Source organism: Lethenteron reissneri, chromosome 28 (genome assembly GCF_015708825.2).
Source record: "Lethenteron reissneri isolate LAM-NWPU_2019-01 chromosome 28, ASM1570882v1, whole genome shotgun sequence".
NCBI classification, from domain to species: Eukaryota; Metazoa; Chordata; class Hyperoartia; order Petromyzontiformes; family Petromyzontidae; genus Lethenteron; species Lethenteron reissneri.
In genome coordinates, this window is record NC_083806.1 from 9,552,421 (window position 1) to 9,565,696 (window position 13,276).

Consider the following 13,276-nt stretch of genomic DNA (forward strand, 5'->3'; position numbering starts at 1 on the left):
ACAGCCTCACTACAGCTACACCACACAGACTACAGCCTCACCACAGCTACACCACACAGACTACAGCCTGACAGCTACACCACACAGACTACAGCCTCACCACAGCTACACCACACAGACTACAGCCTCACCACAGCTACACCACACAGACTACAACCTGACAGCTACACCACACAGACTACAGCCTCACCACAGCTACACCACGTGCCCAACAGCCTCATGGCAACTCACGCCGCACCCCTACTACAACCGCATCACGAACAGCGCACAATCCACACACACCACTCAGACAAACTACAACCTCCACCACAGCTCACACGACACACACACACGACTCGTACTACAGCCTCATTACTTAAGATACTACAGCCTCATTACTTACAACTCATTACACACACGTGTAGCATTTTTAACAGACTGTCGTTGCAAAGGGGTGGGGTGGAATGCACCGCGCCCGGCCGCCTTTGTCTCCCCAAGTTCTGATGTTTACGCAACCCATTTAACTTATTACTTCGGGCTCACCCCCACCCTTATTGATACCGCACACAGCTGACAGACACACCACACACTGATGACAGACACACCACACACACTGCTGACAGACACACCACACACACTGCTGACAGACACACCACACACTGACAGACACACCACACACTGCTGACAGACACACCACACACACTGCTGACAGACACACACACACACACTGCTGACACACCACACACTGACAGACACACCACACACAGCTGACAGACACACCACACACAGCTGACAGACACACACACAGCTGACAGACACACCACACACACAGCTGACAGACACACCACACACACTGCTGACACACCACACACACAGCTGACAGACACACCACACACAGCTGACACACCACACACACAGCTGACAGACACACCACACACACAGCTGACAGACACACACACTGCTGACAGACACACACACTGCTGACAGACACACCACACACACACTGCTGACAGACACACCACACACACTGCTGATGGACACACCCATACGCACTGCTCAAAAATAACTACGACTGACATAGATACACACACGAAATATATACCTCCCAAAACGTGTAACGCTTTCATCAACAACACTGCCTTAAAATATATAATGGCCAACGTTGCAGGCAATGGTCCTTCGTAGCACAAACATCATTAGCGATTGGCCCATCTGTCACGGCAATTGATTTCATGTTCTCTGACAATGGGGCATTTCCCGAAACGTTGTTTTTATTAACTTTTACGGCAGTTTTATTGACGAATTCGTTGAGGTTTTGTCCATTTTTTTGTTATTTGTGCTTGTGCCCCGCCGCGAAAAGCAGCATCACCAAATAATTTGCTACATTTTGAATACAGAACTGTTCCTGCCAGGTGGATTTAGATCAGCGGGGAGGAGGTCAACAGAGTAACCAAAAAAGTTTGAGAAGTACCGCTTTCGGCGCTTGCTACTGACACACAATAGAGACAAATCCCCCGTTGTAATCTTCAAGAAACTGTCGTGGCACGGTTGTTCGTGTGGGTTATTGCTCAAGGTGTGGTTCAACGACAAACCTGCCCGCCTGAAATGCCCCCTTAGTGCTGATGTTTAACCCCCCCCCCCCCCATCGGGCACTCATCATTTGGAGGCTGAGCCGACCGAGGCGACCACCGATCTCACTTGTAGCCGTGGCCGGGAATGGAACTCTGGCTTGGCCAGGTTCGTAGCGCAACGGGATTGACTACTGCGGGATCTGTTTTATTGTTATATATTCAGATCTTTAATTGGGATTGAACTAGAGAATTCCATTCCGCGAGAGCAAGTGGTGGAATTGTTACGTTTTTTTCGGGGCTGGGTCTTTGCGTCGGGCAGTAAGTAGCAGGCAACCAACATAAGAAGATAATTTTATTAGAATTCGGTAAAATAAACAAAAAAATTCGATTTAAAGCTTTCGTGACTGCAGGGATTCATCTTCTTGGTTCTTTCGGTAAAGTCACGTAGAAGGGAAATAATTAAAAAAACATAATAAAATAAAAATTCTCACGACGTTTCGGCCACAACACAAGCAGCCGTCCTCGGGTGAAGAAACAGAGCTGTCGGAAAGAGGCTGTCCTCAGGTGAAGAAACAGCTCTGTTTCAGAAACAGCTCTGTTTCTTCACCCGAGGACGGCTGCTTGTGTTGTGGCCGAAACGTCGTGAGAATTTTATTATTATTTTTTTCCCTTCTACGTTACTTTACCGAAAGAACCAAGAAGACCAACAAAAAACCCTCCATAATTCAAGAGCCGCAATGCACGAGAATGCGAGGCGGTGGTCCTTAATATATAACGTCACGAAGCAATCCTTAATGAGCCAGATGAATTGGATTCACATAGGGCAACCACTTTCCTCGAATGGAATAAACATATTGAAGTTTTTTTATTATTCACACACGCACCTGTCATTTGTCACGTGACACCACCCATTGTGACGTGTTGATGATGATGATGATGCGGGCCCAGTAAGCATGCAACGTTGGCCCAACATTGAACAAACCTTGTCCTACAGTATGTTTATTGGGGGATCAGCAGCCTGTTCCAAACGTGGGACAACACTTCTGAAAATATATGAGACGTAAATTCCATGCTCTTGGTTCTTTCGGTAAAGTAACATAGGTAAAGAAAATAATAAATAAAAATAAAATGAAAGATAAAAAATTAATCAAATTAAATCACGACGTTTCCATTGCAACACAAGCAATCATCATCAGGTGTGAACACCACAGCAAGAACATTTATACTAAAGAGGTAGATATGCCAGGAGGCTATGCATGATGATTGCTCGTGTTGCAATCGAAACGTGATTTAATATTATTTATTTTGTATCTTTATTTTTATTTATCATTTTCTTTACCCGCGTGACTTTACCGACATAACCAAGACTATGGATCCTTGCAGTCACAAAAACTTCAAATCGGGAACGTGAATTCCAGTTTAATAGTCTTAAGCCAGAGGTGGATAGCTGAATTTTGTTGAATATATTGTAAAATAAAAGGCTCGTAATTTGTAGTGGTAACATAATCCCATACGTTATAGATAGCATCGTTGTTCACTAATTAATCAACTGAATATTTCAACGTTTTATGAATTGCAATGGGATTTATTGGTTAATTAAATTTTCGATTTAAAGCTTTCGTGACTGCAGGGATTCATCTTCTTGGTTCTTTCGGTAAAGTCACGTAGAAGGGAAGTCATAAAATAATAAAAATAAAACATAATAAAATAATATAATAATACAAATGAAACATAATAAAATAATATAATATTATGTTTTATTTTTATTATTTTATTACTTCCCTTCTACGTGACTTTACCGAAAGAACCAAGAAGATGGTTAATTTAACTCAATTAAGAACGTATTGTTTCCTTTCAAGGCCAAACACACACACGGTGGTGTAATTTGTCGAACGTGCGTTTGTTGTTGTAACTTGTTAACCCGCCCCTACTGGACATGTGTGAAATAAAGAGCTTTAGAGATCATCGGATTCCTCCCGCGACCCAAATAAAATTCTGGTCCTGAACTGCACTACAAATTGCAAACCGTTGTGCTCTTACATTCCCTACACCGCATAAGCACACGGCAGGTCGTCGCGCTCGCGATTGGCTCGCTCCCCGACCAATCGCGAGAGCGCGTCGTGCCTGCGCGCGCTTGTGGCCGTTGATTGGTCGAACTGCATTGAAGGACCGACCAATCGTGTGCGACCCCACAGAGAGGGGGGGTTGAATCGACGTCACTTCCCCCCTGTAGGAATTTAAATTTTATTTAAATATTTATAGTGGAGGAATCCGATGAGCTATAAGGGGCCGTCCATAAATGACGTCACGCACCTAGGGGGGGGGGGTCAGACATTTGTGACGATGTGTGACGAGGGGGGGGAGGGTGAGAAATGTGACGTCACATCAAAATGCGCAACTTTAAATAAATATAGACAACACGTTCTACTTAATTATATAGACTTTTAATAAATGTTTTCTCCTACAACATCAGAGTGCAGCGGCACATTAAATACGCACTACAATAACAATAGTTTAAAACGATTTGAAGCATGTTTTATTTTGGGGGGGGGGCAGAGCTTTGTGACGTCATATTTGAGGGGGGGCCTGACTTTTTGTGATTTATTTAAAGTTGCGCATTTTGATGTGACGTCACATTTCTCACCCCCCCCCCCCTCGTCACATCGTCATAAATGTCTGCCCCCCCCCCTCCAGGTGCGTGACGTCATTTATGGACGGCCCCAAAGGCAATCGATGACTCCTAACCTTCCAATCGGCATCGATACTGGAAGGCCTTTAATTTGAATCGACACGTGGAACGTATCCACCGATGCGATGACATGCGGAGATGTCTCCCCCTGGTGATTGCGGGCAGAGCACGACAACCACGTGGCACTTGACATGCGCACTGAGTCATATTCTTAGGTTTTTTCGGTAAAGTCACGTAGGTAAAACATCAAAATTAATAAAAATTAAATCAAAATTAATTAAAATAAAATAAAGATTTTATTTTTTATTAATTTTGATGTTTTACCTACGTGACTTTACCGAAAAAACCTAAGAATATGAATCCTTGCAGTCACGAAAGCTTCAAATCTAGAATTAATGCGCACGGAGTTGACACGTGCGGATTTACAGCGTTCAATATTGGTGAACTACAATCATAAGTCGGTATAAATGATGAATTACCAAAAAAAAACAGGAGTTAGTTTGATTAGAAGCTTTCGTGACTGCACGAATTACTCTTTGGTTCTTTCGGTAAAGTCACGTAAGAAAGAATATAAATTAAATAATAGAATACGACGTTTCGATTGCAACACAAGCAACCGTCATCAGGTAGAACTACATTTGAGAGAGAGACAAAACACAGACACGGAGACACACACAGACACACAGAGAGAGACAGACAATACAGACACACAGAGAGAGACACACAACATAGACACACAGAGAGAGACAACACAGACACACAAGCAGAGAGAGACAACACAGAGACACACAGAGAGAGACACACAACATGGACACACAGCGAGAGACACAACATAGACACACATAGAGAGACACACAACATAGACACACAGCGAGAGAGAGACACAACATAGACACAGAGAGACAGAGAGAGAAACACACACATAGACACAGAGAGAGACAACACAGAGACACACAGAGAGAGACACACACATAGACAGACAGACACACACACAGCGAGAGAGAGACACAACATAGACACACAGAGAGAGACACACAACATAGACACACAGACAGACACACAGAGAGAGACAACACAGAGACACACAGAGAGACAGAGAGAAAGAGAGAGACAAACACAGACACACACAGACACACAAGCAGAGAGAGACAACACAGAGACACACAGAGAGAGACACACAACATAGACACACAGAGACCTGTGTGTCTATGTTGTGTCTGTCTGTGTGTCTCCGTGTCTGTATTTTACATGATGACGGTTGCTTGTGTTGCAATCGAAACGTCGTCCTCTATTATTTAATTTATTTTCTTTCTTACGTGACTTTACTGAAGGAACTAAAGAGTAAGAGGAGTTAGTTTCATCTCCATTACAAAGTGAGACCACTCCCATGCATTTCTGCTGTTTTCACTACACCCTTATTATGATGTACGTTTGCGTTCTGCAATTTCAAGAGAGGACTTAGTTTCAATGGGCTATTGTTATAATTGGCAATGGTCTTCCCCTTGCAGGTTTAACCCCCCCCCACCCCCCATCATCATCAGCTTACACGTTTTCAGTCAAATTTTCTCTGCATTTCTGATTTCCCCATGGCGTTTCCGTTCGTCACAGTCCCAGCGGATGCCAAAATGTCTCGCTTCTGCGCACGAACTGATCGAATGGGCTCTCATCATCATCAGCAGCGGCAATGATCAATACACTGCTGCATGAAGGCCTCAGCCAAGTCGCTGCCACCTCTCACGATCTTATGATGCGATAATCCATGCCAACTCCTGCACGTGGACTGATTTACCAGTTGAACACGTAGGCTTTTGCGATCAATATCCACAATAGAGATTTGTTTTGTGAGTTTACTCTCCAACACACCGGTGTGCTGAACTAGTAACGAATTAAAACGTAGGCTTTCGCGACCAATATTATTCATAATCAACGTTTTTGGGTTTAGATCGCGTTATATATAAATGTGTCGTAACCCTCCACCACCCGACACGGCCAATCAGTAAAAAAGTGTCACGTTGACAAAAGACAAAGAGTTCACTGCTTTAGCCCACCGGTGTGTTGAAGCGTGAAACCACAACATTTACAATTTTTGAGTAGTACGACGTTTCGCTGGTAATTGCATCCAGCATCATATGGCAATTCGCTTCAACACACCGGTGGGCTAAAGCAGTGAACTATTTGTCTTTTGTCAACGTGACACTTTTTTACTGATTGGCCGTGTCGGGTGGTGGAGGGTTACGACACATTTATAAATAACGCGATCTAAACCCAAAAACGTTGATTATAAATAGTAACGAATTGTCACATTTTTGTTTACGTGACAAACTTTACTGAATGGCTGTGTCGGTTGTGGCGTGGTTTAGAGACACATTTATCTTTACGCGAACTAACCCCCCCAAAAAAACACTCGAGAATGAACCGATTCCATCACTCCATCTCCCCGGTGCCTATATTGTCTCAAGTCGCGTTGCGTTCCCCGGCTGCCAATCCCGTTAAATGATTCTTGACCATCGTCCAAGGGAAGTCAGCCCCACTTTTCGTGTAATCTGCATGACGTTAATTCGCATGCATGTGCACGTTTGGTTTTTCTTTTAACCTGAACACCTCCTTGAACATTACCACAAGGGGGTAGCAACTGCTCATCGTGAGTTGAAAATGTGTGGTAAGGGGACGTCCATAAATGACGTCACGCACCTCGTGGGGGCGGGGGGTCAGAGATTTGTGACGATGTGTGACGAGGGGGCGGGGGGGTTTGAGAAATGTGACGTCACGTCAACATGCGCAACTTTCAATAACTATAGACAACACGTTCTACTTAAGTAAATAGACTTTTTAATAAATGTTTTCTCCTACAACATCGGAGTGCAGCGCCACATTAAATACGCACTACAATGACAATAGTTTAAAACGATTTGAAGCATGTTTTATTTTGGGGGGGGGGGCAGAGCTTTGTGACGTCATATTTAAGGGGGGGGTCTGACTTTTTGTGACGCCGTGTGACTAGGGGGGGAGGGGGTCAAAAATTGTCCAAAATCGCGTGACGTCATTTATGGACGGCCCCTAACGTGACTTTGATAGAAGGTGACGTGAGGTTGACACAAAGTGATGACAGATAGGGGACAGACCAACGGCCGACCTAGGGTGACGTGGGGTGCTGTGAACGAGGGGAGAAGATCTTCTTGGTTCTTTCGGTAAAGTCACGTAGAATGGAAATAACAAAATAATACAAATAATAAAATAATTCTCGCGACGTTTCGGCCACAACGCAAGCAGCCGTCCTCAAGTGGAGAACAGGTCTGTCAAGTAGACAGAGTCTGAATGACACACTCCAGGCTTGGAGCGACTATTTAAGCTGGGATGGAGGGGGGAAGGGCGCCTTGACAAAATAATGTGCATATCAAGAGGAATTTAGCACATTTATGGGAAATGCAGATATGCGATTAGTATTACTTGTGAAATGCGTAGGAGGTTTGGCGGGGGATTTAAAGTCATTATGCCCGTGCATTGTGCAGGAGAGAAGAGATGGGGCGAAGGCAAAGGGGCCAGCAACCCGCGGCTTCCCAATCGCAAGTGGCTCTATCAAGGACCCCTTGGTGATGTTATTCACAAGTGCAATTGTGCCTCTTGAAATATTGAGTTGTTTTTTTTTTACTTACTACCGAAATCGAAAATTGAAACAATTTTAATTTTGGAGCTTTAGTGACTGCAGGAATTATTCTTTGGTTCTTTCGGTTAAGTCACGTCTAAAGATAAAATAATAAATTAAAATAATATTATTTTAATTAATTAATTTATCTTTAGACGTGACTTAAAATAATATTATTTTAATTTATTATTTTATCTTTAGACGTGACTTAACCGAAAGAACCAAAGAATAAATTGAAACAATTCTCGTTATTTTTGTGTTCCGGTCCTTGGGAAAGAGACATGGGGTATAAGAGGACTGGAGCGAAGGGTCAAGGGAGGAAGCCCTGGGGAAATGACGGGATCGGTGTGGGGAGCTGACGGGCGTGAGTGACATGGGACGGAGCTGCGTGAAGTGAACTTCGTAGGGTGTAGATTACAGACGATGCGACACGAAGTGGATTTGTGTTAAGTTTTATTGAATCGTGAATCGTTGTGTTGCATACACCTCGTTGGTCGTAAACCGTCGTACACAATATGAACTGATTATATATTATAAGTGCTGATGTTAATATAATTACCAAAAATAGTTCAACTCTGGTGTATCGGAGCCCCAGGCACAACTTTCACACTAGTGGCTCGTGTAAATCGTTAAGTGATATTCAATGTACACATTTGAAAATGTGCGCGTTTGTGTTTTTTTATTTTATCTATTTCGACTGGTGTGGCTTATCCCCACTCACTCCGAATGTCCAGTCGCCACTGACTGCAAAATATATTATTTGAAAAAAATTTTTTGCTAAAATGATTACCAACGCATCATTAACCACTCTTTTTTCTTCACACCGAAATCATTTAAACTTCACGTATATTCATTAGGATAGTCAAGAAAAACGTAGCCGTCATTTTTGTTCTTGATACCACACCACGTTTCAGCAATTGCAGAAATGCTTTTGATCATTGAAAGCCTTCAAAAAACATATTCCATTTCGTAAATGATCAATTTGATCAGAAGCATGAAAAATGAATGTCCATTCGTGTACAGTGCTTCTTTTGTGATGACGAAACCTTTCTTCTTATACAGGGCAATGGCTGGGCGCTGAACCATCGTGGTCTTCAACTGGCAGAGGCGATACCCGTGCTCCCGTGCCCTCTGCAGCACCGCGTCGACGAGGCACGAGGCGATTCCACGTCGGCTGTAGCGATCGTCTACCACCATGCGGAACATCTCACACGCACCGGGGTCCTGCGTGCTTGAAACTAGCGCCAAAGTTCCCACGACGTCTCCACCTCCGCCCCTTCCAGTGGTTTCGTCGCAGCAGGTGGTCTCAGCCACCAAGAAACAGGAGCCGGGACGCTCCACAAAATGCTCCCGTATGTTTGCCATTTGTGAGTTCAGCATGGCCGTCACGTAGGAGCTGTACGCAAACCAGCAGCAGTAGTAGAGGGCAAGAAGCACCGACATTACTCCTCCGATGGCAGCCAAGAGTGAGGAGGTACAGATGTAAATCAGAGCCAGAGTGGCGACCATTATCAGCAGATTTGATGGGCGACTCACTGTGCTGTAAAATAGGGGTCGTGCCAGTCCCATCATTCCTTGACAGAAGAGCTCACGTACACGATGGAAATCTTTATCCTCGTACGGTCGGATGTGAAAAGAAAGTGCTCCCGTCTGCTTTTGCAGGGCAGAAGCACGCTTTGCTCTCTTGGTGGTATGAGAGGCCTCCATTGCTTGGAAGGAGGGGGGGAGGGGAAGAAACACAAATTTATTTCATACTCTAGAAATATTTGTGCTGCATGGTATTTATTCACTCAAAAAATAACTATAAATTACAAAGATCTTTTCTTCATCGTGTAGCATGACTTGCGTGTTTGAGCCCAGCCATTGAAATAATGGTTATGTTATGCATGCAAACTTAATGCTGTTCCTGATGTATCCACAATAACCGTTATTTACGTGATTGTAGAAATATGCATACTTCAATAAAAAAATACATTCTATAGACTACATTAATTGTGAATGTACTTCAATAACTGTATTGCATTTTTCGATTTGAAGTTTTCGTGACTGCAAGAATCCATACTTTTTGGAGTTTTTCGGTAAAGTCACGTACTTTATTATTTCTATTCTACGTGACTTTACCGAAAGAACCAAGAAGATGAAGTACTGTATATGTTTGTACCGCAAATACGTGCGGTTAGAGCAGACTTGATGCATTCTAATCGGTGTCTATTTGGCGTTGAAACATATGAACATGTGTATTATTGTCAGATCCCATACATAGGAGATGGGGATTGGTGGGTGAGCATCGCTCAACGATCGCAGTAGCAACAACAGTGCACTTGTTAGGCGCTTTTCTCAACGTATACAAATATATATACAGTATATGTTTAAACAGTATAACAACGACGACACCGCAAACACTTACTTAAATCGTACAGGACGCTATTGGTCCCTGTATTCTGTTGCCCCTGTCAACGCCGAAGATGTGTCACCTCCCCCGCCACCCAAAACACTGCCAAGTCGAAACTGATGAACGTGCCAGTGATCGATCACCCACGCACCGACGGAGATGAGCAATGTTGGCCTTGTACAGCGCGAAAGAAATTCAGCACGCGTACGTGCATGCACGCGGATTAGCAAGGTTGGCTACGTACGGTGCGAACGAAGTTCAACGTACATGGCAAACGTAACACGCGCGTCGGTGATGACCCCAAGAGCTGAATGGCTCACAGGGCTATACCTAATAAATGAACTTGAACTTGAACCAATCAATGCCCTGGGGTGGAGCGATGGATAAAGCCAAGTCCTGTGTCACTGCTGCTATTCTTATTCTGTGATTCTTACTCTTAGGTTTTTTTCGGTAAAGTCACGTAGGTAAAAAATAAATAATAAAAATACATACTAAAATTAATAATAATTAAAGAAATAAAATAATAAATCACGACGTTTCGGGCGCAACACAAGCGTCCGTCATCAGGTGGGACAACCACAGCACGAAACAATTGTTTCTTGTGTTGCGCCCGAAACGTCGTGATTTATTATTTTATTTCTATTATTTTTATTATTTATTTTTTACCTACGTGATTTTACCGAAAAAAACCTAAGAGTATGAATCCTTGCAGTCACGCAAGCTTCAAATCTAGAATCAACACGATGTCACTGCTGCTATTCTTATTCTCTCTGTGTGTGTGGCAGTGATTCTTATTTAGCCTTTACACTGCAGTCTTGCAAACTCGTTGGTTTTCTTTTTCGATTTAAAGCTTTCGTGACTGCAGGGATTCATCTTCTTGGTTATTTCGGTAAAGTCACGTAGAAGGGAAGTAATAAAACAATAAAAATAAAACATAATAAAATAAAATAATTCTCACGACGTTTCGGCTACAACGCAAGCAGCCGTCTTCAGGTTCACCTATTTTATTATGTTTTATTTTTATTACTTCCCTTCTACGTGACTTTACCGAAAGAACCAAGAAGATCGTTGGTTTTCGTTAACAATTTTTTGTATAATGTTAATAAATACGTGGGGTTCGGTGACACATAGTAGCAGTGCTAAGTTTGTTGTTTCGACAATTTACACTTTCTAAAGCAATCTGGCTAATGTCTCGCACCTGCAGAATAGGGCATCTCGCAACCCCAAGGGGATACCTGTACCCTACCAGGTGAAGAAGAACCACTGCGTAAGACGGCCAATACGTATAAGGGGCCGTCCATAAATGACGTCACGCACCTAGGGGGGTGGGCGGGGTCAGACATTTGTGACGATGTGTGACGAGGGGGGTGAGGGTTTGAGAAATGTGACGTCGCATCAAAATGCGCAACTTTAAATAAATATAGACAACACGTTCTACTTAATTAAAATAGACGTTTTAATAAATGTTTTCTCCTACAACATCAGAGTGCAGCACCATATTAAATACGCACTACAATGACAATAGTTTAAAGCGATTTGAAGCATGTTTTATTTTCAAAATAGAAATATTGTTGGAGGGGTGGGGCAGAGCTTTGTGACGTCATATCTGAGGGGGGGTCTGACTTTTTGTGACGCCGTGTGACTAGGGGGGGAGGGGGTCAAAAATCGTCCAAAATCGCGTGACGTCATTTATGGACGGCCCCTAAGTTCAGTGGGGGGTGGGGGGGGGGCAATGTCCCGGAGCTTCTGCTGGCCACGAGAGAGAACTTCTGGAGATAGAGTTCGTGTCGTTATTCTTTGGTTCTTTCGGTTAAGTCACGTCTAAAGATAAATGAATAAATTAAAATAATAGCAAATTATCTTTAGACGTGACTTAACCGAAAGAACCAAAGAATAATTCCTGTAGTCACGAAAGCTCCAAAATTAAGATAGTTCGTGTCGTTGTTGTTGCTTGCTGCTGCGGCAATTCAGAATTACGATGGCAAATCAAGCGACCGGGATGTCTGCCATTCGTGTCGTTGTTTATGATCTCAACGACACGATACCGTCGATAAGTAGACAATGTTTCCTTTCAAACACTGTACAGTAGTGAAAACAATATATGCATTATGTGAATGTATTTGGTTTAAAAAAAACGAATTTTTTTCTGATTGTTAAATAATGAGACGGATTTTGTCCCCTAGTTAACGCGTGATCATTTTTATTTTATTGCATTAAAAAAAGCACGAGCAGTATAACACGTAACAGCTTTAAATTTCGATTTAAAGCTTTCGTGACTGCAGGGATTCATCTTCTTGATTCTTTCGGTAAAGTCACGTAGAAGGGAAATAATAAAATAATCAAAATAAATTATTTTATTATGTTGTATTTTTATTATTTTATTATTTCCCTTCTACGTGACTTTACCGAAAGAACCAAGAAGACGAAACAGCGTTGTTGTTTTCCAGCCCACGGTATCATTGTTGGATTGGTTCATGATTTACAGATTTGAATGAACTAAACTATATTATTTTACGTCACGCACCACTGCATCGGCAATGGTTACACACGAAGCCTAAATAACAAGTCAATAATCTTGGTTTGAAGCTTTTGTTGACTGCAGGAATCCATACTCTTTGGTTCTTTCGGTAAAAGTCACGTAGGTAGAAATTAAATCAAACTAATCGCGACGTTTCGATCGCAACACAAGCCGACTTCAGAATTTTCTTGCTATGGTTGTCCCACCAGATGAAGTTCGCTTGTGTTGCGATCGAAACGTCGTGATTTATTCTATTTTATTTCTACCTACGTGACTTTACCGCAAGAACCAAAGAACAAGTGAATGCATTCGTCAGTAACGCTGCCTTCAAAAGGAAAATACGACGTTTCGGGCAACGAGCCTTCAACACAGCATATAAAAACGCCCGATCGTACTTACCGATCGGGTTGGCCCCGGCTGGAGAGTCGGACTTCTTACGGAGTTTTTTTCACGGATTAGATATCCTGTTGGACCTCGCCCTTCA

At 42.9% G+C, this 13,276-nt stretch overlaps 1 protein-coding gene across 6 annotated transcripts; it reads right to left on the minus strand.

Annotated features, from left to right (window-relative positions):
- Positions 1-8,337: 8,337 nt before the first annotated feature.
- Positions 8,338-13,276, minus strand: LOC133348929 (N-acetyltransferase 8-like). 6 transcript variants are annotated; one of them, XM_061562063.1, is made up of 4 exons: positions 13,192-13,239; positions 11,521-11,591; positions 10,290-10,448; positions 8,338-9,591 (listed from the first exon to the last, which is right to left on the minus strand). In XM_061562063.1, the coding sequence occupies exon 4, from the start codon at positions 9,587-9,589 to the stop codon at positions 8,831-8,833; it is 759 nt and encodes a 252-aa protein (XP_061418047.1). In that variant the 5' UTR covers positions 9,590-9,591; positions 10,290-10,448; positions 11,521-11,591; positions 13,192-13,239; the 3' UTR covers positions 8,338-8,830. The 6 variants fall into 6 exon arrangements, with proteins under 6 accessions (XP_061418047.1, XP_061418046.1, XP_061418048.1 ...); XM_061562062.1 differs by lacking the exon at positions 11,521-11,591 and having other exon boundaries at positions 13,192-13,253; XM_061562064.1 differs by lacking the exon at positions 13,192-13,239 and having other exon boundaries at positions 11,510-11,533.